This window comes from Columba livia, chromosome 6, assembly GCF_036013475.1.
Source record: "Columba livia isolate bColLiv1 breed racing homer chromosome 6, bColLiv1.pat.W.v2, whole genome shotgun sequence".
Lineage (NCBI taxonomy): Eukaryota > Metazoa > Chordata > Aves > Columbiformes > Columbidae > Columba > Columba livia.
Window position 1 is genome coordinate 3271249 of NC_088607.1, and position 23035 is coordinate 3294283.

The window sequence follows — 23035 nt, forward strand, 5'->3', positions numbered from 1 at the left end:
AAAAGGGTCTGTTGGACTGAATTGGCCGTGTTTCACGGAAAGGCGAGTTTAACCTGCTGTAATGCAGGGTCACTTCCCGTTAGCAAAACCCCCTGAAGGGACAGGGAGGAAAATGTAAAAAGATACTTTGCAGTAAAACAATACGCTCATTTTACTCAGAGATCAAGGATTCTTTTTTAAAAAAGGAGCTTTTGAAAACCTACCCCTGGTTTTACAGAATATGTTAAACTCCTCCAATATCATATGGTTTTCACTAAGTCATTATTTAAAGATCGAACTGCTGTCCTTTTCTTTTTTGCATTGGGCAAAAATGACCTTTTTGTGATGTAGTTATGATTTTGTTCCGTAACTTTCTCCTATAAGCAACTGAACTTTTACAACCAGGATCTGTATTTGCTGAATTTTATTAACGGAACCATTCTGCTTTCTGTTTCTTTGAGTTTTGTTCTCCTGTATCTCCCAAAGCATTACGCTTGCATGTCTTCATTCATTAGTTTTAAAGTCTTTCTTCAGCTGGGATAATAGAGAAAACATATATTGCTAGTCATCCAGTTGCAATTCTAGCTGTTCTCAGAGGGGCATATATATTTCAAGTTAGGTGCGTGGGGATTTAGATATACAATTCCAGATAGTCTTAATGAGAGTAACAGTCCTAATTCCCCACATCGTACATTAAAAACGCATCCAGAATGTACAGAGCGAAACTCTGTGATCTTACCTTTAAGTATTTCTTTTTTTTTTTCTAAATATCATTTGCATGTACATTCGTTAGTTAGTTGACAGCTGCTTTCAGGATGAGGGAATTGATCTTTGGAGCCCATGTGTGGTTTGCTTTGCCGTGTTTTCCTGGGGATTGGCTGTGCCTAGGTGTACCTTCCCAACTGGAAGGTTAATTCAACAAGGAGTTAGAAAGAAGGATTTACCAAATTGGCTCCGTTATTATTCCGATGGCCTTCGATGTTAGACAAGAACAAGGCGCACCTTTTCTTATTGCCTTAGTTAATGACAAAAAAAAAAATCCCCACCATACAGTGAATCTAATAAGGACTAAGATTTAGTTATAATATTAGTATGGGATCTAAGGAAGACACTTTTCATGCAGAAAGGATGTTTTACACCTGAATTTCATAGGAATCTTTGTTTTTAAAATCCTTTCTTAGGCATCCTTCTGTTTTTATAAAAGCTAAGAAGCAGCCATCACCTTTTTCTAATTTTAGACCCTGTTTCTAGTTTATTTTCATGCCTTTCTTTTCTTTCTCCTCAATCCACATCTTTGTGGGAATCCCCAGCCCTTATGGGCAGGTGGCATTTATTTGGCAGGGAAGGGGTGCAGTGCAGAAGGGGAAATTGTCTCCATTTGCGCTATAGGTAAGAAATTCCTGGGGCTAAATTCTCAGTTCCTGAAGGTTACTGTGCTTACACTCGGAAGCCAATATCCACAAATAACTAGTTCGGTAGTTAGGAGTAAATGGAGTGTGAATACTTCAGGCAACTCTTCTTTCTTGTGTTCAGATCCATATTGTGCAATGTTCGGGAGGAGATGTGACTCACAGACAACTCCTTTGCTCGCTCCGTTTTATTCCTATTTCCACCACCCTGCTGCAGTATTGGATACCAATGCCCGGCCATAACAAATAACCTCTCCTGGGGCCACACCACTGATCTGAGCTCTGACAGTCTCAGGGAAGGAGCTGTTTGGCTTCACAACACACACATTTGTTGCACAGACCACTTCTTGATAAGAAGGCAAATTATCTCCTACTGTGATGCTACCTTGGATGAGCAGAAACTCTTTTCTCCCTTCCACTTTCTTTTCTTCTCTTCTCTGCTTTCTGCCGGCCAGTAAACTATTTTAATTTAAAAGATGGTTTAAAGAGATAATCTGTTTTCCATTTGAGTTCTTTGTGTGGTTTAGCTGCCCTTGTTTTTTTTCCCCTCTATCTTACTAGTATCTTGGCTGCCTTTGTGACCAGACTTCCTTCTCTGCCACTCCGCAGTTACTTAATGCTACCTGCTGCTTTCTTCATCTTCTCCTGCCGCGCTGCCTGTTTCTACCTCTTCCCACACACGCTCTTTGATGCACATGACCCCATTAATCTCTCCCAATGTTTTTTCCCCCCTCTATATGTCATAAAACATTTGTAGAAACGCAGTGTGGAACTGCAGGGATGGGATCGGTCAGGGAATGAAGGAACAGATCACTGTATATACGTGAGCTCCGGGTACGTACAGAATTGAGTCCACCCAGTTTGCTGAGAGTATTTGCATCAAAATTAATTTTACCTAAGTTCTGATGCAAGATAACACAAATGTTTGCGATGTGTGAAAAGCAAGGGAACAATAACTTATACCAGGGAGAAGAGCTTGGATGCTGGCCTAGAATTTGGGAGCTCTGTGTGCGCTTCCTCGCTTTGTCCAGATTTTCTGTCTGGCTGTGAAATTGCTTGGGACAGGGTTTATCTCAATGAAGTTAATTATAAAAATGAGGCGTTTTTTCTGTCTGTGCTGATGGTCAGGGATCCCTCACTAGAGAGTGCCCTGAGAAGGCGAGTTCTCCCTCAATGGGCAGTTACAGGAAGGAACTGGAGATGTCAAAAGCTTGCTGATCTGCATGGTAAGGGGAAAACACTAGATGCTGGAGCTGAATGCCTCTGATTGCTCAGCAGTACAGGCTGATCAAAGAGAAACATGAGCCATCAGATCACTAAGATGTGTAGGGGATCATCATTTTGTGGAAAATAATACTTCTTATCTGTTGCAAGTGGATTAAGGATTGGGAACCTTAACTGAAGATTTCCCACACTGCACCACAGGATCTAATTTTACTTAATGACTATGAGCCAAAGAAGTGCCTGATGTGATGAGGCATTTCACTCTTTCTCGTGGATTGAATCAAAGAAGAAAAACACCTCTGATCTTTCCTCTGTCCTCAACCAAGACATTGCAAAGAAGCGTTTAGGAGGGGGAGTCAGCAGAGAAAATCATTATGTGGCCACTTTTTAAAAAGTGTTTGCCCTGAAACACTGGGAGTTTATTAAATGTGTTATGTCCATGACAGAGAATGAGACAATCCCTGCCTGGTTTGTTTCGTTTCATGGTTAGGCCTGAAACCAGTTGTTTGGGTTTTTTTCCCCTTTCACATCCCAGATCTCTCAGCTGCCTTCTTTCAGAGGTTTTTACCATTTCCATGTACGTAAATCTTCAGGTCTCGAGTGAGCCTGTGGCAGGGACTGCCAGCAGGCAATTCATGCACGTGATGTAAACAACCAGAGCAGAGTTGTGCTGTGTGCATGGCCATGTGGGTGCTTGCTGGCCAGGGACCACCATGAGGGGCTTATAGGGACAGAAAATAGTAGTTCCCATCTGCTCCTCCTTTCTTCCCCCCTTGCTGATCCCGATGCCCTTCCTATGCTGTCCTTTATCCTTTGGATTTTATTTCCTGATTTTTTATTCGATTTTGTTCTTTCTTCTCCCATTAAAACTCTTCTGGGCTCTCCAGTTTAAGAAGGACGCAGAGTTACTGGAGAGAGTCCAGCAGTGGGCTATGAAAATGCTGAGGGGCCTGGAACATCCTTCTGATGAGGAGAAACTGAGAGATCTGGGGCTGTTCAGCTGGAGAAGAGAAGCTGAGAGGGATGTTATCAATGCTGATAAATATCTCCAGGGTGGGTGTCAGAGGATGGACCAGACTCTGTTCAGTGGTGCCCAATGACAAGATGAGGGGCAATGGGCACAGACTGAAACACAGGAGGTTCCATCTGAATATGAGGAGAAACTTGGGAGGTGCCAGAGCCTGGCCCAGGCTGCCCAGAGAGGCTGTGGAGTCTCCTTCTCTGAGACATTCAAACCCGCCTGGACCGACCTGTGTGATCTGCTCTGGTGACCCTGCGTGAGCAGGTGGGTTGGACTGGATGATCTCCAGAGGTCCCTTCAACCCCAACCAGTCTGTGATTCTGTGAGACGCATCTTGGAAAATGGGCTTTTGGAAAATGGACCCTTCTGTGTGTTTATTTGCCGCACTCTCGGTTTTCTAGGCTCTGGCTGGATTAGCAGTGGTCAGCTTGAACCGTCTCGGGAGGTTTGTGTAGCACAGAGCTCTGTCGCTTCTGCCATGGCGGGTGCTGCTGTTGTAGCTGCTGTCCAACATCCTTATCGTCAAAACAGTTCCAGCATGGCTTGTACAAATTGTGCCTTTTTGCTGCTGGTTCCTGCTGCGGCTTTGCACAGAGGTAGAGCAGGGCGCTGGAAATGTTGGAGATGAGGTTGTTTCTGAGGCTGTCACTCCACTAAAACCCTGATCCTGAAACCATTTGACCCCAGTTTTCAACACAGCCACCGTTGGGTCTGTAACTCTAACTTCAATCAGATTTAACCACCCTAAAATATTCCTCTCAAGTGAGTAAGAGAGAAGACAAAGACATATTGCATACTTTTTCTGACAAAAAAGTATCCTGACTTCTTCCACGCTGCCCAGAGTGTATCAGTGTTATTTGGAAGAGCAGTTTATTTTGTGAAGAGTATCCTCTGTGATTCTTCGGTTTTGTTGCAGTACTGCATGGCGGTCACGATAAAATTTGTACATTATAACTTTTAAAATATATGACTGAAAGTGGTTTTGCGGGAAATAAAAATGATGGGGACTAGAGGGCTGAGAAGAAAATGTTCTCATGTTATAGAGTGCGGGGTTGTTCTTTTTTTCCTGTTTTTCACAGGAACACAAATGCTGTCGGGAAGCAAGAAGCAGCAATACAGCAGCAATACAGCTACGGCCTCTGCTTCTCCTCCGGGTACAGCATCCAGAAGGACAACTGCTGCTGCTACTGATGGCGCGTCCAAAAAGAGAGATCCCTCCAAAGACACCTCCCAAGCCAAAGAGATCCAGGCACAGGGCCTCCTGAAACCAAAAATGTCCATCTCCAGTAGTACATGCAATAGAAAATCCTCATCGAGAATTCTCTTGGAAGAAAATGTGCACAGGCAAAACCAGCTCCTAAAAAGTAAGGTACAAATCCTGCTGTGGTTGTTAGGAATAAGGTTTCAATAATTAGATGAGATCAGTCTGAAAGAAGAAAAAAAGTGAAATAATGGAAAGTGTGTCTGTTTTTGTCCAGCTTTAAGTGCTGAGTATGAGTCATCTGGTGAGAGATCAGTCAACTAATGGGACTGTATACATTGCTGTGGTTAATAGAAAACAAGATTAAAATGAGAAAGATGGGATTATTATTATTATTATTATTATTATCAAGAAAATCCAGAAGAAACATGAAAATTGCAGAGTCAAGCAGTTCCAGTTCAGCCAAGAAACACCAGAAGTGATGTTATTTTTACAACCTTGTATTGTTACCTTTCACTTCTGCAATAGTTCTTTTTTGACTGTCAGGTTTCAGCATGTAAACCATAATTTCTTCTAGTTGAGCTCCTGATGGGATGTCTTTCTTCCAACACTTACTCACAAAGCTAAAATGGAGATGACACGAGCAGCTGTATTCATTCACAAGGTATTTTTGCAGAAGACAGCTGAGCTATACTATAGATTAATTTGTCTTCAGTATCAATAGGTTTCTGAGACATTTATTCCAAGAATATCTTTAAAATGCCGCTTTCTTACAGCATTTATTGTTACAGAGGCAGGTAGGCAACGCTTTTTGAGTATTGACTATAAAAGTACAGAATATGGCACCTGTTTAGAGGAGAGAATCCTGCGTTCCGCTGTCAGTGCCTGAAGTTAAATCACGCCAGTTCACTAACTGCAAGTGACTTCTAGTTTTACAGAAGTGAAGCATCCGCTGCGATCTATCCAAGATCAAGTTAATGGACACCTCTGTAAACCTGGCTTATCAAGAAGTTTAATTTCATGTTCACAGGTTTCAAGATTTTTTCCAAAATGTTAACAAGAGCGGTATTAGGGAGGAAATACATTTCAGGCTTTTATAACACAAATGTACCCAACACAGATCATTTTAATATATATTTTTAAGTACAATATAATATGTACAATATGTCACAAAGAGGAAAATATTTTAAGTTTATTGTAACCAAAAATTGAAATAAAACAGTAATGGGCTTTATTCCCAGATACTTAGTTCTAGAAATCAAATTATTTGGCAAGGAAGATGTATTCCAGTTTGACTTTTAAAATAGTTCGTTTGGAACTCTTCTTTGTTATTTTGGATAAATTCTGCCCTCTAAATGAGAATCTTCTCAATTCTGATTTTTTGAGCATGTTCCCTCTTTTGGTCCTAATTTGTGCTGGGAGTATCAGCTGTAGAGCATTAAAGCATCATTATAAGTGTAGAAAATAACCTCCTTTTCTCTCGGTGTGAATTGACAGCTTTCATAATAATATGTTATAATGCACATTAACCTTTTGTTTATTATTTTTTACACTGGGTCTTTCCACTGGCTGATGAATATATAGAAATCATAGAAAGTAAAGCATATTATCAGCAAAGAAAAACACGAGTGGTGTTTATGAAAGCCTCAGTCTGGTCAAAGAGAATTGATATGTGATTAAGGTCTGTAACAACCTGTTATTTCCTACAATACATGCAATAAATTGAAATGAACTGAAACTGCAAGTCGCAGGGTGATATCTTTGCTTTCCATGATACAACTGTGGTACAGGAGTATCTTTATTTTGGGATGCGGGTACCAGCAATTGGAGCTGAGCATCCGAGCGGTTTAATTACACTTCGATGTGATGTCTGGCTTAATGTGAAAGATACTCCGGGTGTCACAGGGCAGTGAGTAGCACCTATGATTAGATTTGATCTATTCTGCTTAATGAGGCCTATTAATAATACCTTGGCATTCTTATTTTGGAAATTGCCCTCTATGTCTAATGAGGTGGAGAAGCCAATAAAGAATTACCCATGCACTCTTAATGAACTTTTAAATCTCTCGAAGGTGATTATGAATTCTGTGGTTCAAGTGACAAAGCAGAGGAGCGCGCAGAGGCGGCTGAGCGGGAGCGAGCCGGCCGGGTGACACTATCCACCGCTCGCCCGCCAGATGTTACTCGTGAGAAAAACGATGTGCTCACCCAGCCAGAAACCGGCTCCCGGCCTGAGAAAATTCCACCAGCCTCGCTGACGCTGCGGGTAAAATATGGGGGTCCTGGTGGACAGCAGGATGACCATGAGCCAGCACTGTGCCCTTGTGGCCAGGAAGGCCAATGGCATCCTGGGGTGTATTAGAAGGGGGGTGGTTAGTAGATCGAGAGAGGTTCTCCTTCCCCTCTACTCCGTCCTGGTGAGACCACACCTGGAATATTGTGTCCAGTTCTGGGAACTGCTGGAGAGGGTCCAGCGTAGGGCAACAAAGATGATTAAGGGAGTGGAGCATCTCCCTTATGAAGAAAGGCTGAGGGAGCTGGGACTCTTTAGTTTGGAGAAGAGGAGACTAAGGGGGGACCTTATTAATGTCTATAAGTATATAAAGGGTGAGTGCCATGAGGATGGAGCCAGGCTCTTCTCAGTGGCAAACAATGATAGGACAAGGGTTAATGGGATCAAGCTGGAACACAAGAGGTTCCGCTTAAATTTGAGAAGAAGCTTCTTCCTGGTGAGGGTGGCAGAGCCTGGAACAGGCTGCCCAGGGGGGTTGTGGAGTCTCCTTCTCTGGAGACATTCAAAACCCACCTGGACACCTTCCTGTGTAACCTCATCTGGGTGTTCCTGCTCCAGCAGGGGGATTGGACTGGATGATCTTCTGAGGTCCCTTCCAATCCCAAACATACTCGGATACTGTGATTTGTTGCTATTGTTGTTAATATGCAGGTTTATAGTTAGTTAGTTACTTTATTTTTATTCTTGTTTTCTTTTTCCTGCATGGTGGGTTTTTTCCTGAGAGCAGAAGTTTGCATTTCCTTAATTTTTCTCCTTTCCAGTGAAGTTTCGGTAGCGTGCAGCAGCTGCCAAGACTTGGCTGCCTGGTTGTACAAGGTCCCCATTCTAAGCCCCACCTGCCATTCCTGTAGAAGAACAGAGTAAAACTTCGGGGATTCACAAATTTCCCAAAGACATTTCTTTCTCCTTCCTTTTTCTCCGGCATGGGTTGCAAACCAATCTCCGCTCCTGTCTTCTGTCATAAGATATTCCTAAATGTTGGAGCAGCCTTTGACTGGAAAGCATTTTCTTTCTGGATCATCTATGAATAGATCTGCATGACAATCTAAATAAACAGGAAAGCTTGTGAGCTGTGAGTGACAAGCTGCTTCGGCAATGGGATGAGCCAAGGAAATAGGCAAAACATCAAGAACTTGAATTTGGATAACTTTGAAAATATGTAACTCAAAACCTTTTGGATATGTTTTCTGAAAGTTAGTGGGCTTTTTTTTTTTTCAGCAATTCGCTTTGTCTGATCTGGAAATTTCACACAAAGGCGGCTTTCTAATAGTAGAAGAACACAAAGATAGGAAGGCAGTTTGGTATGGACAAGCAATAATTTTCATTGATAATCGCTTACTGAACCCAGTTAGATGCACAGTCACATATATATTTTTTCTTCGTTTTAATTCTTTTTACAAAAGGCACTTTCTTTGTTTCATTTAGGAAGCCCTGGAAGTCCACAAGCCTCAGTTCATCTCTCGTTCCCAAGAAAGGCTGAAGAGGCTCGAGCAGATGGTCCAGCTGAGGAAAGCCCAGCAGAGCGACGCTCCCGCGGGCAACCAAGGAGCGCCCGTCCGCAAGCTTTCCTCAACATCCACTTCCAGCAAAAAGAAGCAATACACCGTCCCTCACCCTCTCAGTGGTAAGTTGAGTTGTGATCAGACACAGGTTTGTAGCTGCCTTGGAAATCTCAGCATGTGGGCAGTATTTGCGTATTAACTTTGTGAAAACACGTGAGACCGGCTGCTCCTGTTTCACCTGCCAGCGCTCCAGCATCTCTCCTAAAGCTCAAGGCAGAAAGTCTCTGAAGCACAGAGATGGGTTAGTGGGGATGAGGTGTTTTCTGTGCTCTGTGGCAGTGGAAGGAGCCTTTCTTGCACACTTTATGTCATTGTCACGTGCAGTCATGTTCTTCAGCGTGATGCAAGTTGCTGCTAGTTAGAATCATAGAACAGTTTGGGTTGGAAGGGACCTCCAAAGCTTATCCATTCCCACCCCTGCCATGAGCAGGGACATCTTCACCAGCTCAGGTTGCTCAGAGCCCCGTCCAGCCTGGCCTGGGATGTCCCCAGGGATGGTTCATCCACCACCTCTCTGCCCAACCTGGGCCAGTATTAGTAGAGGTGGTGGCAATAAATGACATTTCATACCTCTCGCTGCTCACAGAAAGAGCAGTTTGGGGGAGAGAAGTGACAGGCAGGGGGACAGGTGGGATTTGGCAGTAGGAGTCCCGATAGGGTCTTCTCAGCAGCTTCAGGTGTGGACTTGGCACTTGTCTTATGAAGCCCTCAGCAGTGACTTAGCTGTGGGAGAACACTTGTCTGCCCAGCAGCTGTACACGGGGCTGCTAAATCAATGCATCTAAACTCCATGATTTCCTAATTCAAGTTTTATTACCCTAGGGGTAAACAGACTCAATACCGAGCAAGTAAAATGATTCTCTCTGAGAAGGTCCCTCGCAGCTCCCTCCCAATAGCACCTCTGTAAATATTGTCTATGCACAAGATGTTAAACAAATTACTTTTGTTTTGTTTCATTTTTTTTTAATTTAATTTTTTAATTACCATCTGGCTGTTACTTAATTCAGTTGAGTAAAGGAAAAGCTTTATTTGATTGGCATTCCTCTTTACATTTTGGTTTTAAATTGGTGGCTGGTTGAAGCCGCATTATTCTACTGAAAAGTAAATCGATTGAAAACATTAAGCTAGATGGGTCATCTGGAGGAAGCAGGAAAGAAAATCTCTGATGTCCTCAACACTGGGAAAAACATAGATGTTTTTTGCTCCATGGGGAGTGAGATTGGGTGCAGAAAAAGTGGGTGCAGCCCCCATCTCAGCGCTCGGCTCTCTGTGCTGACTGTTGCAGCATGACAGAGTCAGCCTTACATCAGATACATAATGGGGTTTTATAGCAAGACATAAATATAAATAAAAGCAACAAAGGATGAGTCATAATTTAAAGAGTTGATAGAATTCATTCACCGCTTCAGTTATTCAAGTTAATTGATTTGAGTTCAGATCTCTTGGGGCCAGGCTGCCCCACTGTCGGGGGCCCTGCACCAGCAAGTCCTCCCAGTGGGCAGTGGCACTGCCGGGAGTTTGTCATGTATCCTAGAAGTGACAAATACGTCCCTCTTTGTTTGGTCATCTTCAAAAGTCTCCCAAACCACTCTGTAAATACCTTATGAAACAAAAAAATGAAAGGTTAAACATATTTCTCCTTAAATTATAATTAAAGATTAATCTTTATGCTTGTTTAATGAGTAATAAAAGCATAATATTGAAATATAGTCATTAATTATTCAAGTAAATTACTATTTCCTTCTTTCAGTGGTTAGTCATTAAAGATAAATTTGTCTAAAGAGAATATTTAGTTTCCGTAACTCATCTGCCTTCATCTAGCCACGTGTCATTTTCTGTTTGTGAAACTGTGATCTTTTTATAATTATTGAAGTGTCACATGTCTATTGTTTAAGCACACCTATAATCCATACTGGAAATCCCAGACCCCTAATAAAGCACAGCCGCATAGGCTGCAGTCCAGAGGGCTGTGTGGGAGTGGACTGACTGTATTTAATTTGCTTTGCCTCCTGACGCTTGGTATTTTCAGACTTCTCCTGGTGGATACTGTTGTGCAGAAGGATTAGTATCACTGATGGGTCCCCCAGTGGGGGCTGCTCGTTTCCTACAGGTGCTGCTGAACTTTTCCAGTTGCAACCCCTCTTGCAGAAGAGACAAGGGCTTCACCCCGTGCTCGTCCAGGCCACTGTCAGCCTGTGTCCTCCTGATGTCCCTGGTGATGACACCAGGGTCACAGCCTTCTCCTTCCCTCCTGCCTGCCCCCAAAGATGGAAGGAAGAGAAGTTATCGCTTATTGCCATCTATATTCTGTAGTCTCTGAAAAAGCCACTTTAGCGTGGAAAAGGTGCTTTTAAAGCAATCAAGGACTTTGCATCATGTTTTAGAAAACAAAAGTAAAACGAAATGAAAATGCCAATGTGGTTCAGGTAGGGGATGCAAGCGCAGTTTCATTTACTGGGATGGAAAGTGGACACCAAAATCCCAGTGATCTGTGAACACCATTTCCCATTATAACCTGGCGCGAGGGAGGTTGTGGGCATGAGCAGCAGCGTCACCGTCTGCTCTGTCACTGCGCATGACTTATATTTCAGCTGGATCTACCAGGAGCTGCTTGTTAATGTATTTATTTTTTTTAATTAAGTTCCCCTCTTTGAGGTTTTCTCGGGTCAAGTGACCGATCCAGCTCGTCAAACAAGGCTGTCATCAGATGGGCTGGTGCGGCAGAGGCGGGAGGGGAGGTGGGAGATGGTGGGGAACAGACCAGCACCACCTCCCTTCACAGAATCACAGAATGCTCGGGGTTGGAAGGGACATCTGGTGTCTTGGTCTGGGGAAGCAGACTGCTCTTCCACAGCAACACACATTGGAAAAACACTGGAAATTAAGAGCACGGGAGAGTAAAAGGATGACCCAGAAACTGGCTCAAGTGTATAGAATCATATTGATGGCTTCAGAGTGTGATTGTCTGGTGGCTTTTTTCAGTCTAATTGTTTCCTTCTCTCTCTTTTTTTCTCTTTCCTGATGTCTCGGGGGTTTGTGGACACAGAGGTCTTCATGACTCTGAGGTCCATAGGGCTCATTGCCAGCACACCCTTATATGTTTACCTGTTTACCGACGGTCTTTTTTTGTAAGGGCAGGTTGGCTGATGAGCTTCATTTCCAGGGACCCCAGGGATGGATTTTAAGCACCTTTGTGGCTGGGCAGGAGCAGGTTGTCTCTGTGCAACCCTGAGGGACTCGCAGAACAGGTCACTGTTGCAAGCACTGGCAGCAACAGTAATTATCTGAATAGTTTTCCACCACCAGAGGACATTCTCTGGCCCAGCTCCCCATGTCCACATCTGGTGGCACCAGAGGGGGAGAAGCGGGGATGTCCCCTCGGGTGACATCCTGCTTTTATGGGAGTTAAACTGCAGCCCGAGGGGTTTCCCTCTGCCCTTGTCAAGTTTGCTGCAATTATCTCTCTCCAAAATCAGCTTCTTACGTGCGCTTCTCCGCACTTGCAGCTTTTATTTCAATAAAATAATTTCACCCAGCTAAAAGAGCAGCGACCTTGAGAGATTTTTTTCTCCACCTGAGATTATTCTCTCAGACTAAAGTGTTTTTATTGATAATATGAAATGCTTCGCTAGCGCAGTTTTCCAATGTTTTGACAGTTCTGTTACAACTTTAGTTTCTTGTAGGAGAGGGAAATAACTGGCATTCAGCATCATTTCCATATAAATACCAACATCTGTGCAGTTTCCGTTTACCTTTTCATCCTCAAAAAAACCCAAGTTGTTTACCGTTTTCAACTGTAACTCGTGAGCGGGATTTTACGAAATGCTGCAAGTAATCTTAGTAAAATGAAAATGTTTATCCTGCGGCAGATTTTATCATCACGAGGGCACTTTGAAGGCAGAGAACCTGCAACTCTCACGCTAGCCTTTGTGCCGCGTAATGGGTACCGCTAAATTTCGAGAGAGCTAATTAGTCCAAGATAGACTACTCTGCTGTTGAGTATGTCGAACAAATTAGAGATCCCACTGTGACGAACTGAATAGAAACAATGTTCAAATAACCGGATTTAAATCTTGAAAACCGTAATGTAATTACTTCAGTGACAGGGCTACCAGCTGTTTATAGGCCTTTAAATCTGCATAATGAACAGCCTTCTGATCTTAGTGTACACAAGCACTTTCAGAGATTTTCTTAAAAAATTCTCAGGCACATATGGTTTTTTCATACCTTCCATTTTCCTTTCCTTTGAGAGGGTGTCAGTTTGCTGGAAATGGCAATAGAAGTTGAACGTTACCATTCAACCCCTACCGCGGTGCCTACTGTGATTCTCTGGCTTTCTATCCAAAGCCTGGATCTTTAGTAATATTTTGGAAACAAGTCCATACCTCCTCAGTCATGGTTCTAAACCTTTCCAAAAAGCTTTATTGTAACTGCAAAAGCCTGGAGGGTGAGGATTGCTGTTTGTTTGTTTGTGTTTTCAAGGGTTTGGTTTCTTGAGAGTGTCTGTGCCAGGGAGGTTTTTATTTGGACTGTAAAGAGACAAGAAGACAGGAATAAGAAAATTCACAATAAGTGCGCAGCTGGCAAGTCCTGCGGCTGCCAATGTGCATCCTTGTGGTCTTGGTGGCTGACGAGATGTTTGCAGCCACCATAGAATCATGGAATGTCCTGAGCTGGACCCACAAGGACCATGGAGTCCAACTCCTGTCCCTGCACAGGACACCCCACAGGTCACACCGTGTGTCTGAGGACGTTGTCCAGTCTCTTCATGAACACTGTCAGGTTGGGGCTGTGACACCTCCCTGGGGAGCCTGTTCAGTGTCCAGCACCTCTGGGTGAAGAACCTTTTTCTCATGTCCAACTGACCATCCCTGGCACATCTTCTGCCATTCCCTCAGGTCCCATCATGTATGACGTTAGTTGTGCCATTTCTCAGGGTCCTTTTCCCATTGATCTCATAGCTGGCAGTAGTGCCATTGATGCCGTTGGCACATGGCCACTTGGTTGAGGCTGACAGCTCTGAATTAAGACCAAGCTGCAGTCAGAGAATTGAATTATAAAGAGGAATGACCTATTCTTCTTATATTATTAGTAATCACATTGATTAGAGCAGTGCCTATTAGTCACTAAACACAGCAGTGCATTGCAGGGCACCAGTGGCGGGTGACATGGTCCCTTGGGAGCCCGATGCTCCCACTCACTGTGATGACAAGAGGGTGTGATGCTGTGAATGGGGTGACCAGCGTGTCCCCTCCATGCCCACATCCTCGCAAAGCGGGGAGATAACCAACCTCTGTGCAAGGTGGCGATAAATTGGAAAATCTTCAAATATGAAGAGTTTTCTGTGAGGATGGTGACACATGTGGATGTGGTTGAAACGAGGTGCCTTACAATGGGCGACTCATGAAGTTCAGTCGATTTGCAGGGGGATAATTCTACTGGAGTCTTGAAGGAGCCAAACAGAAAACTGAATTTTTGCTGATGGATTTGTTAATCCACCCATGATTAGAGATTGAAACTAAAGAAGTCAGGATTAAGAAGCTAGTGCAAATTTTACCAAAGTATAAATTAATCTTTTGCTGAATTTACTGAGATTTGTCATAATTTCTTCATTAATTGCTATTTTTTGAAAGAAATTTTATGCTTTTCAAGACAACATGCTCTAATCAAACAAGAATGATTTAAGAAGGCAGAGTGAGGTGCTAATTAATCTTTTTTCTGGATAAAATCCGTGAGTGTTCAAGTACTAGTTGGACAGATGGGGCTGAAATTTCCTGCAGCACACCCAGAATTAATTTAGTGTGAAAATGTTTTCATAAACCTGTAAACGTTATGGGTTTTTTGGAGGTACTAGTGATGTTTTCCATTGTTAAGGCTGAAATATTAAGGAGGATCAGAAGTCTCAATGGCCACAGAGCAGGACAGACCTGAACAGCTAGGAAAGCCATGAACCACCTTCCTATGTGTCCTCCTGGGTGAAGGACCAATTTTGAGCTTCAGCATTTCTCAGAGACGAGCAGAAAGTCCAGGCAGACTTACCATCAAACTTTAACTAGTGGGTTATTGCAATCTTGATAAATAATACTGAAATCTCATCTGTTGACTGTGGCTGCAGTAATTCATTGCATGAAATCATTGACGTAGTACAATGTGCAAAAGTTTGGGCAGCACCCCTGGGTGTAGGCACCAGTTCATATTCTCTGGATGAATTCCCAGCCAAGTGCTATGGGCGTGCCAAGCTGAACGCTACCTTGACGTTTATCTTAGATTCAAGGCTGATTTATATTTTAGATGACTGTTGATTTTAAAAGCAGTCAGTGAATGAGTTTTTGGTGAATCATTCTTTCAATTCAGTGAAAAAGCAGTTTAATTAGAGAACCACCATTATCAGTGATTTGCTTTTCAGGGGCTGGCAATACATCCTCAAAGGCAGGTTTCAGCTCCTAACAGACTTTGAGAATTCACATTCACTCTAGGAGGAAATGTATGTATATTCTGATGGGCAGAGTTTTGCTTTTGATGAATTTTACCACTCTTTTTGTTTTGTGTGTATTTCAGTGATCTAGTGGGAAGTAGGAAGCCAGGGGATGGTTCCAACACAATCGTGTTGTCTGTGCACACTCTAAACATTTCCTGACTTCCCGAGGAGGAAAGTTACTCAGCCTGTCTGCGGTGCAGTTGAGCTTTAGTTAAAATACAGTACAGTGATGACCCATTTGCCTTCATTTATGACTTGGCAAAGTGGCTTCTTTCTGCCGCTGTGGAGATGTCAGAGAACTGTCACACATGGTGCTGGTGGAGATACCAGAAGCTCAGTAGTTTCACAAGGTTTGAATAAAACACCAGTGAAGTGTTTAGTGGCTGGCTGTCTATACCCTTTTTGAACCGTGGTGCATCACTAGAAATGCTGAATGTCTGCTTTGAAGTCCCTTCTTTTCTATCCTTCAGAATAGTTTTCTCCAGCAGTAATACAAGCATATGACATTTGATAAGGAACTTTGATAAACTGCAGTTTAGAAGACTACAAACTGGGGAATCGTCCATGTTGTGCCCCACTTTGATCTTTGCTTGGTGGAAAGGACGTTAACTCAGCTCTTCGTGATGTGTTTGACACGCTATTATAGCTCTGAATGTGTGCTGCTCTTCCACTTTGAAATCAGTTTCCTTCTTGATATTGAACATTAACAGATATTTAAATGCACGTGTGATTTTTATTTTCCCATACTAATCTTTATTTTTCAGCTAATTGTTGAACTCTAATCCTAAAATCCATCAAGGATTGCCATTATTTCTGCATGATGCTTGCATGTGATTTTTTCCCCATACATAGTGACCTGCGGGTGAGCCAAGAGATACTACATGAATGTTTAGGCATAAGTGTCAACCTTTTGACTCCAAACTGCTTCACAAAGGGTATTTTTAAAACCAAGGTAGATTTATTTTACTTTTCTTGGAGGATTTCCCCAGAATCTCTCTTTAATCCTTCCCTTCAAAGCCACCTGCACACCAAATACTGAATTCCAGACAGAATCGCAGGCAGCGATGGGTCTGACGCCCTTTAAGAGCATTTCTGTGCCACCAGGAGAGGATTATTCTGGAGGATCTATTCCGCGTGGCTCTCGGCCTCTGCGGCGCTTCCCAGCACCCGAACCCAGAGGCCAACCAGTCTTCCTGAGTCCTAGAAAAGACACAGATCAGCTTGTCCCGTTGTTTACAAGATAGGTCAGGGGCCTGCAGAGCCCTGGCGGGGTTTGCATCCCTCGCGTGGTCTGGTGGATTAGCACAGAGGTCTGGAAATGTTAACGTGTCATTAACAGCTTTTATTTAGGGAGGGGAGAAAGAAGGGGATCCCTAAAACAATTAGTTTTCTCCCAGAAATCCTACATCTGAGGATTGCTGGGATGGATGTCCATGAATTTGAGCAGATGACACTCGGGGTGCGTGGGAAATGATGTAAAACCTGCTAAAATGTGAAATCTGATCATATTGCAATGTAGGTGAGGTCCACCTGGACTTGCTGCAGGGCGGTTTGGTGCAGGTAGTGCAGCTTTCTGCCGGGGTCTTATTTCCTTGCGCTTTTATGCCCAAGGATGCGGGAACATGCGAGGACCTGGTTGTCACAGCGTGGATCTCATACCAGGGACCCTATTACCACACAGACAAAAAAATGCCTGAATTTTCTGTGTAGCATGAAATGCCTCCTGGTTTTGTTTTAGCAATGCATAGTGATGGCTTGATAGGATTTCAGATGGATCCTGTGCTATTCTCCGGGTTAGAGGACGTGCCTTGTGGGAAGGGACGCATCCTGCAACCCTGCGCTGTCCGAACAAGGTGTGCAGCCTCCAGCAGCAAGCGATGATGCTGAGGCTGCTCTGGAGTGTGCTGGGATCCACACTAGTCCCAGAAAATCAATCACCCTGCACCATAATCCTTCACCAGGACCGTTCATGTCACAGACAATCTGTTCCCTTTAGTTGCCAGGGTTGTTTGGACAGCAATAGCATCCAAGTGTGTATCCCTTTTAAGTTAATCAACATGTAAATGAACATAAAAACATTAATAAATAAAAGGCAAGTTATATTTTCCTTGCAAATTGAGCATGTTGCTTGTGTGTGCTGGAGATTTAATAGGAATGATTAAGAGTAGATAGCCGCTGAGCGGAGAAAAGTTAATCCTCAGGCAGAGGAGGCTTCGCAGCCTCCCCTGCTTACTCAATTTGTGTTCTGAAAGCTGTACCGGGTCAGAATAGGAGCTGCTGCAAAGCTCCCTTTTATTTCTACATCAGGATACAACAGTGATCTTAAAGGACATGTAGCATTTTTTCTGAGAAACACGATAATCTGAGTACAACGGTGCCCTCAGGTGTAGCTCCGTGAGCTGCTCAGGGATGTTTTGCTGCTAAGACATCTCCCATCAATATTCCTGAAACATTTAGTGCCTCAAACAGCGGGGAGGCGAACCTGGGGAGGAGGGGTCTTTTTTGGGTAGTGGTTGCTATGTCTACTCAGGGGAAGAGTCTGCATGGGGCAGTTCTGGAACGAATTATTCTCTGTATTTACTTCTCTGCCTTGATTATTGTATTTTTCTCTTTAGTAAGATGGCAGAAAGAGGCTGATGCGGTGCCTGCTGTGATATATATTATGTCTTCTGAACTTCCTTGGAAAATGGAAAAGTGCTGAAAAGTTTGCACATCTATGTATCTTATGCATATGTTCTGCAAAGATACTGGCGAATGGCTTTGATGTGCAGCTCAGTGTGACTGCACAGGGCATCACACCCCTGTCCTCAGTGCCCTGGGGAAACCTCCTGGGCCCGCTCCCGTCGTTCTTGTGTTCAGAGACCAGAACACAAAACCATTTATGTCCTGCCACACAGAGCGGGGTCCCTGCCCCTGTCTCCCCACTTTTTCTTTCACCATCTTGGTGCAATTCTAACTAACATAGCTGTGCAGGTAGCAGTCGCTCTCCTTCCTCCTCCCCCTGATAAATGTGTCTGCGTCACCAAGAAGCAGTTCTGATGACATATTTACTGGCTTCCCACCTTATACAAACACCATCCCTTCCTGTTCAGAGAACATTTTTGCAAGGAAGGTGTTAAAATCACCTGTTCTTGAGATTCACTGACTGCCAGGATCTGTAATTATTTTCCTGTATCCAGGGAAATGCTGATTGGAGTTATCACAGATATCTTCATGTTTGATCAGGAAAGAGTAATATCATTTCCTTCCACCTAATGCTTGGTTTAATTATTCACAGCCCTGTAAAACAGGTGTAAATTGAATCAGAAATGATCATACCAGGCCAGGTTCCCAACACGCATCAGCTGTGGGCGCGGGCAGTGTGCACGGGTGCAATCACCTGCACAAGCACATGGGGCAAATTGGTCCCTCGATACATCAGAAATCATGGCTGGTTCTTGGTCTGAATAAAGGGTGTACATAGGGTGTACGATAAAAGAGAAATGATGGGTCTTATTCAGCCTTCACCTTCTGTAGGGCAACTTCGGAAACAAATTCAGTTCCAAATGAAGTTGCGAAGTACCTTTCCATTGACCTATGGACATATGGATCCAGCCTTAAGCCATCAAAAATTTAATCACAAATAGCATATCTTGACTGCACGGGATATGACATTTAAAATTTCAGCAAGCATTAACCTTATTTTTCCTCTGCTAGACAACCTCTTCAAACCCAAGGAAAGATTCATTCCGGAGAAGGAGATGCATATGAGATCCAAAAGGTACGAAGCTCACTGTGAATCGCTGCCATCTCACGCCCAAGGCAGAGTACGCCCTCGTCATCTTGGCACGCCGGAGGGCTGCTCTGTCGCGCTCCTTGCCACGCTTTTCTGCAATGCTCATATTTGTCTTCCCCTGTCTCAGTCTGACAGATTTGGGGCAGCCCTGCCCTTTGAACGCCCCTTTTCTAGCAGTTGCAGACAGCATGGAGTAGCCACAGCGTGAAATCTAAGTCCCTGACAGGTACCTCATATTGGGCATTCAAAAATATAAGCAGTATAGTCACTTTGGGGCTTTTTTTCCCCATCCTGATTACGACACATAGCGTGGGAATTACAGCAAACTACTGGGGACATGGTGTCTGACCTTAAACTGCGTTGCATTTCACACCATCGTTTACAGCAAGTAAAGCTGCTACCACGCAGAATTCACCCCATTTTTAAGAGAAATCAAGATGTTTCCCATTCCACTTCTCTAAAATATAATCCCCAGCCAAAACAGGCTGCTTCAAGAACTCGGTTTTGCAAAGTGTCATGAGCAAAAATCAGAACCAAACAGGCTTTTCATGCACACAAACAACAGAACTGCCGCGAAGGAAAGTCCGACTTTCTTTTTTGGACCCCTGGGTATGTTATAATTTATTTCCATGGGAAGAGAGCAGACCAGAAGTCACCTTTCTGAGGGCAAATAACTATTTTTAAAATGGACAGATTGCGTTCTCCTTGGTAAAGAGAGTTCCTAATGATACTGGTTAAAAAGTTAACAATCTGCAGTCTTTTAATGATGGCTTTCTTATATTATAAAAAATGCTTTAAAAATAATTTATTGGTGTTAGTTTTGTGAGATAAATACAAAAAAAAAGTATATGGGCCACATTCTGGTTTGAATTATGTTGCTATAAATTGAAACCAACTCCACTGAGCTCATTAGAAGCTACTCCAGAATTACGCCACTGCATTGAGATAACGTAATCCTATCTGTTTCTTTACTTTCTACTCCAAAATTAGAAGTGTTTTTCAACAATTCAGACTTTATATAAAAACATTATTGTCAATCATTTATAATTCCCATGCATAAATCTAAGTCAAGTACTTAGAGATGCCTATTAATGACAAGTATTGCATTGAAGGCAAACAGATAAATTATTTGCGAGTCTCGGGGATGATGCATGAAATTAACTTCCTAAATGCATTCCAGGATTTACGACAATTTACCTGAAGTCAAAAAGAAACAAGAAGAAAAGCAGAAACGGATCATCATCCAGAGTAACAGACTGCGTGTTGAGATCTTTAAGAAGGTACGGATTTATTGTGAATGCCAAGTGAATCCATCGTTTTGTAACCAACCTTGACCCACGGACAGGGCCCGTAAGGCAGCACCTTCCTGGAGAGCCTGTGCTAATCTGTGCAAACCCTACAGCAAACCATGGGGTTTAAATCTTGTCCTTGGGGTTAGACACTTCTTTAGGCTTGAATTAACAACTGAACCTAGTGTTGGAATAAGCATCCAAGACACTTGGGGTGTTTTTTGAAGATGAGTGATGCTGATAGAAAGCTGTACCAGCGCAGTTAATCCAGGTGCAGATTTGAGGTGTTCCCAGATAATCCTGCTCCGTGTTGCACACAAGTACCAGGTTTTTCCTTTTTTCAGTGCATTTTTTCTCCATGTAATTCCACCCTTCCTGTCCGAGATGGAAAAGCTTTCTATGCCTTTTTTGGTTTTCGGTTTTGGGGTTTTTTTAGCAATGTAACCAGTAGATTTCAGGCCTGATAATGCTCATACCATCTCACCTACAGTACCGCTGAAGATTCCTGTGATTATGGCCACCTCATGTGCTTTAATGGTATCTTAAGTCTGGCTTGCATTCTTTTTCCCTAGCAATTACTGGACCAGCTCCTCCAAAGAAACACAGAGTGACAAAGGATTCTCCTGCCCAGCATCCTGATTGGATCTTGAAAGCCTTTGACTGCTGAATAAGCCATAAAATTTACTGTTATCTGAATTACCTGGAGGTATTTTTCTTATCTTTGGCTTTTTATGTAAAGAAAGATCATTTATATTTCAACTGACATTTTAAGACAACTTTCAAGTAATCAAAACCAGTCTACAACACAACACAGCTTTTTCAGAGCTTTGTCTTTGGGTCAGTTTACCCAGAGGAAATGATTTTAATATTTTTTAATGCAAATACTGAATTACGGTGGTATTATTTATCTTAATCTTTTGGAAAGTATACGTCTCTGTAGCAATAGAACTGGGTTTATGAGACCTGGAGAACTTATTTCTCTGAAGTATTCTATTAATTGATTTCCTGTGAGTGAAATCGTTGAAGAGAAACAAATATCGTTATTTGTTATGTTTAGAAACTGGCTGAAATAGCATTGCCACATAACCATAGCAGCAGCAGTTTCATATTAATACTTAACATTCCAAAAGAGACCAATATTTTAGCTCTGTGAAGAACTCCATTCCTGTTTATGTAGTGAATCTACACAGCAAGCTTACCTGATAAAGGGCCACATTTAAAAATTTGATTATAACACTGTTTTTTTTGTGGTTTTCATTGTAATATATATTTTAGTCCACTTCTGTGAGCATTAAGTATTTCTAGAAATGGCATATGAAGAAGTGGTGCCAAGCAGTACGTTTGCATCAAAACTTCAGAACTCAAACCATCTGTAATGTTTCCTCCCAAAATATTTAAATCTTTATTTGTACATTTTGGAAGTAAAAACAACCAGCGTACAAACCAACGGAGTTTATTTATGGAATAAAATATGAATACAATACTGATCCAACTGCTATGTTTTTATTTGGTACTGTTAAATATAACACAATTATAGAAAATACTTGAGTAGTCGTGACTTTATACGCCACAAATCCTTTTGGTAAAAATACTGCCCATAAAAATCCTTGTGTTAACCTCCATTGCATGTACACTCAATTGCGTATGTTTGCATGAGGCTGGAATTTGGTCTTTGATAGCTATGCTTTATTTTTTCTACCTTAGCCTGAGATGTAAGGTCAGGTTTTTTGGAAGAGGGATGTTTGTGAGCTGAGCTTTGGCCACTGCAACAGCCTCCAGCTGTGTGACCGGTGCTGGACACAAGGAACCTACTTACATTTTGTGCTCCGACTGTCTCTGTCAGATTATTTTGCCTCTTTGTGTTTCAGCTTCGCAGTTTGTAAAGGAGGATTAATGAGGATGATTTTTGCTCACAAAGAAGATATTTGTTGAACAAATATATTGCAATCCAGACAGGTATTTTTAAAAACTCATCAATTAGTTCAATACATTTTGAAAGGGTATGTAACATAAGGTAATGCTGGCTGGGAGGAAGAAACTGCCAGGGTTCTTCCTCAAAAAACATCTTTTTAACCAAGAAAATAACGCTGTACTGGGAGCTGAAGTCAGGGCTGGACCACACGTAGCTCCAAGAGTTTGCAAAGGGACTGAATGGTGGAGCATCCTCCACATTTGGCAGCTCAGCTGTGTGGTAGATCTGCTCTCCTGTGGGTTCCTTGATCCCCCTTGCTGCTCTCCAGGACAAACACGTGGCCTGCCGCAAACAGGAGGGCCTTTTTCTCGCTGGTGCACTTCTGGGTCTCCACCATAGAGTGATAAATTATAGCTGTAAACACACCCACACACACGGTCTCCTAAACTGAATCTGAAGGATTATCTTTCAAGCTTTCTTCCCTTTATATCTCACTACAAACTGGGACGTTTCCTATAGAAGTCAGTGCCAAAATCCCCTTTGATTTCAGCAGGAACCCAGCGTTTTTCCACCTTGGTTCCTTAGTCTCTTGTTTCTTGACTTCAGAGAAATGCAGCTTTGGTTTAGCAAGTTTGTACCCTTCCGGAGCCTTATTTCCTCTATGCATCTGCAGAGAAATACTATCTACATTTAAGCCTGCTTGTAGCCTTACTGTATAGCCACAGCAAGACATTTGGTATGGTGACAAGATACTGGGTGTTTGGGATCCATGGTTATATCTGGATGGATTGCAGAGGAGCACACAGCAAGATCCAGCGTGGGCAAGGGATGTCCCCTGGTGTGGGACACTTAGTGCCACCAGAAGAGCCCCAAAACTTTTGCCACCTCTTCT

The 23035-nt window shown here is 42.9% G+C and overlaps 1 protein-coding gene across 2 annotated transcripts in view; it reads left to right on the top strand.

Annotated features, from left to right (window-relative positions):
* C6H10orf90 (chromosome 6 C10orf90 homolog) overlaps window positions 1-21718 on the top strand; it is a 66831-nt gene extending 45113 nt beyond the window's left edge. For both annotated transcript variants that reach the window (XM_065066734.1, XM_065066735.1), the window contains 6 exons: window positions 4713-4997; window positions 6907-7100; window positions 8553-8751; window positions 18864-18927; window positions 20123-20222; window positions 20804-21718. In XM_065066734.1, coding sequence (XP_064922806.1) covers window positions 4713-4997; window positions 6907-7100; window positions 8553-8751; window positions 18864-18927; window positions 20123-20222; window positions 20804-20842 — 881 coding nt within the window. In that variant the 3' untranslated portion in view covers window positions 20843-21718. The remainder of the gene's footprint in view (window positions 1-4712; window positions 4998-6906; window positions 7101-8552; window positions 8752-18863; window positions 18928-20122; window positions 20223-20803) is intronic.
* Window positions 21719-23035: the final 1317 nt, after the last annotated feature.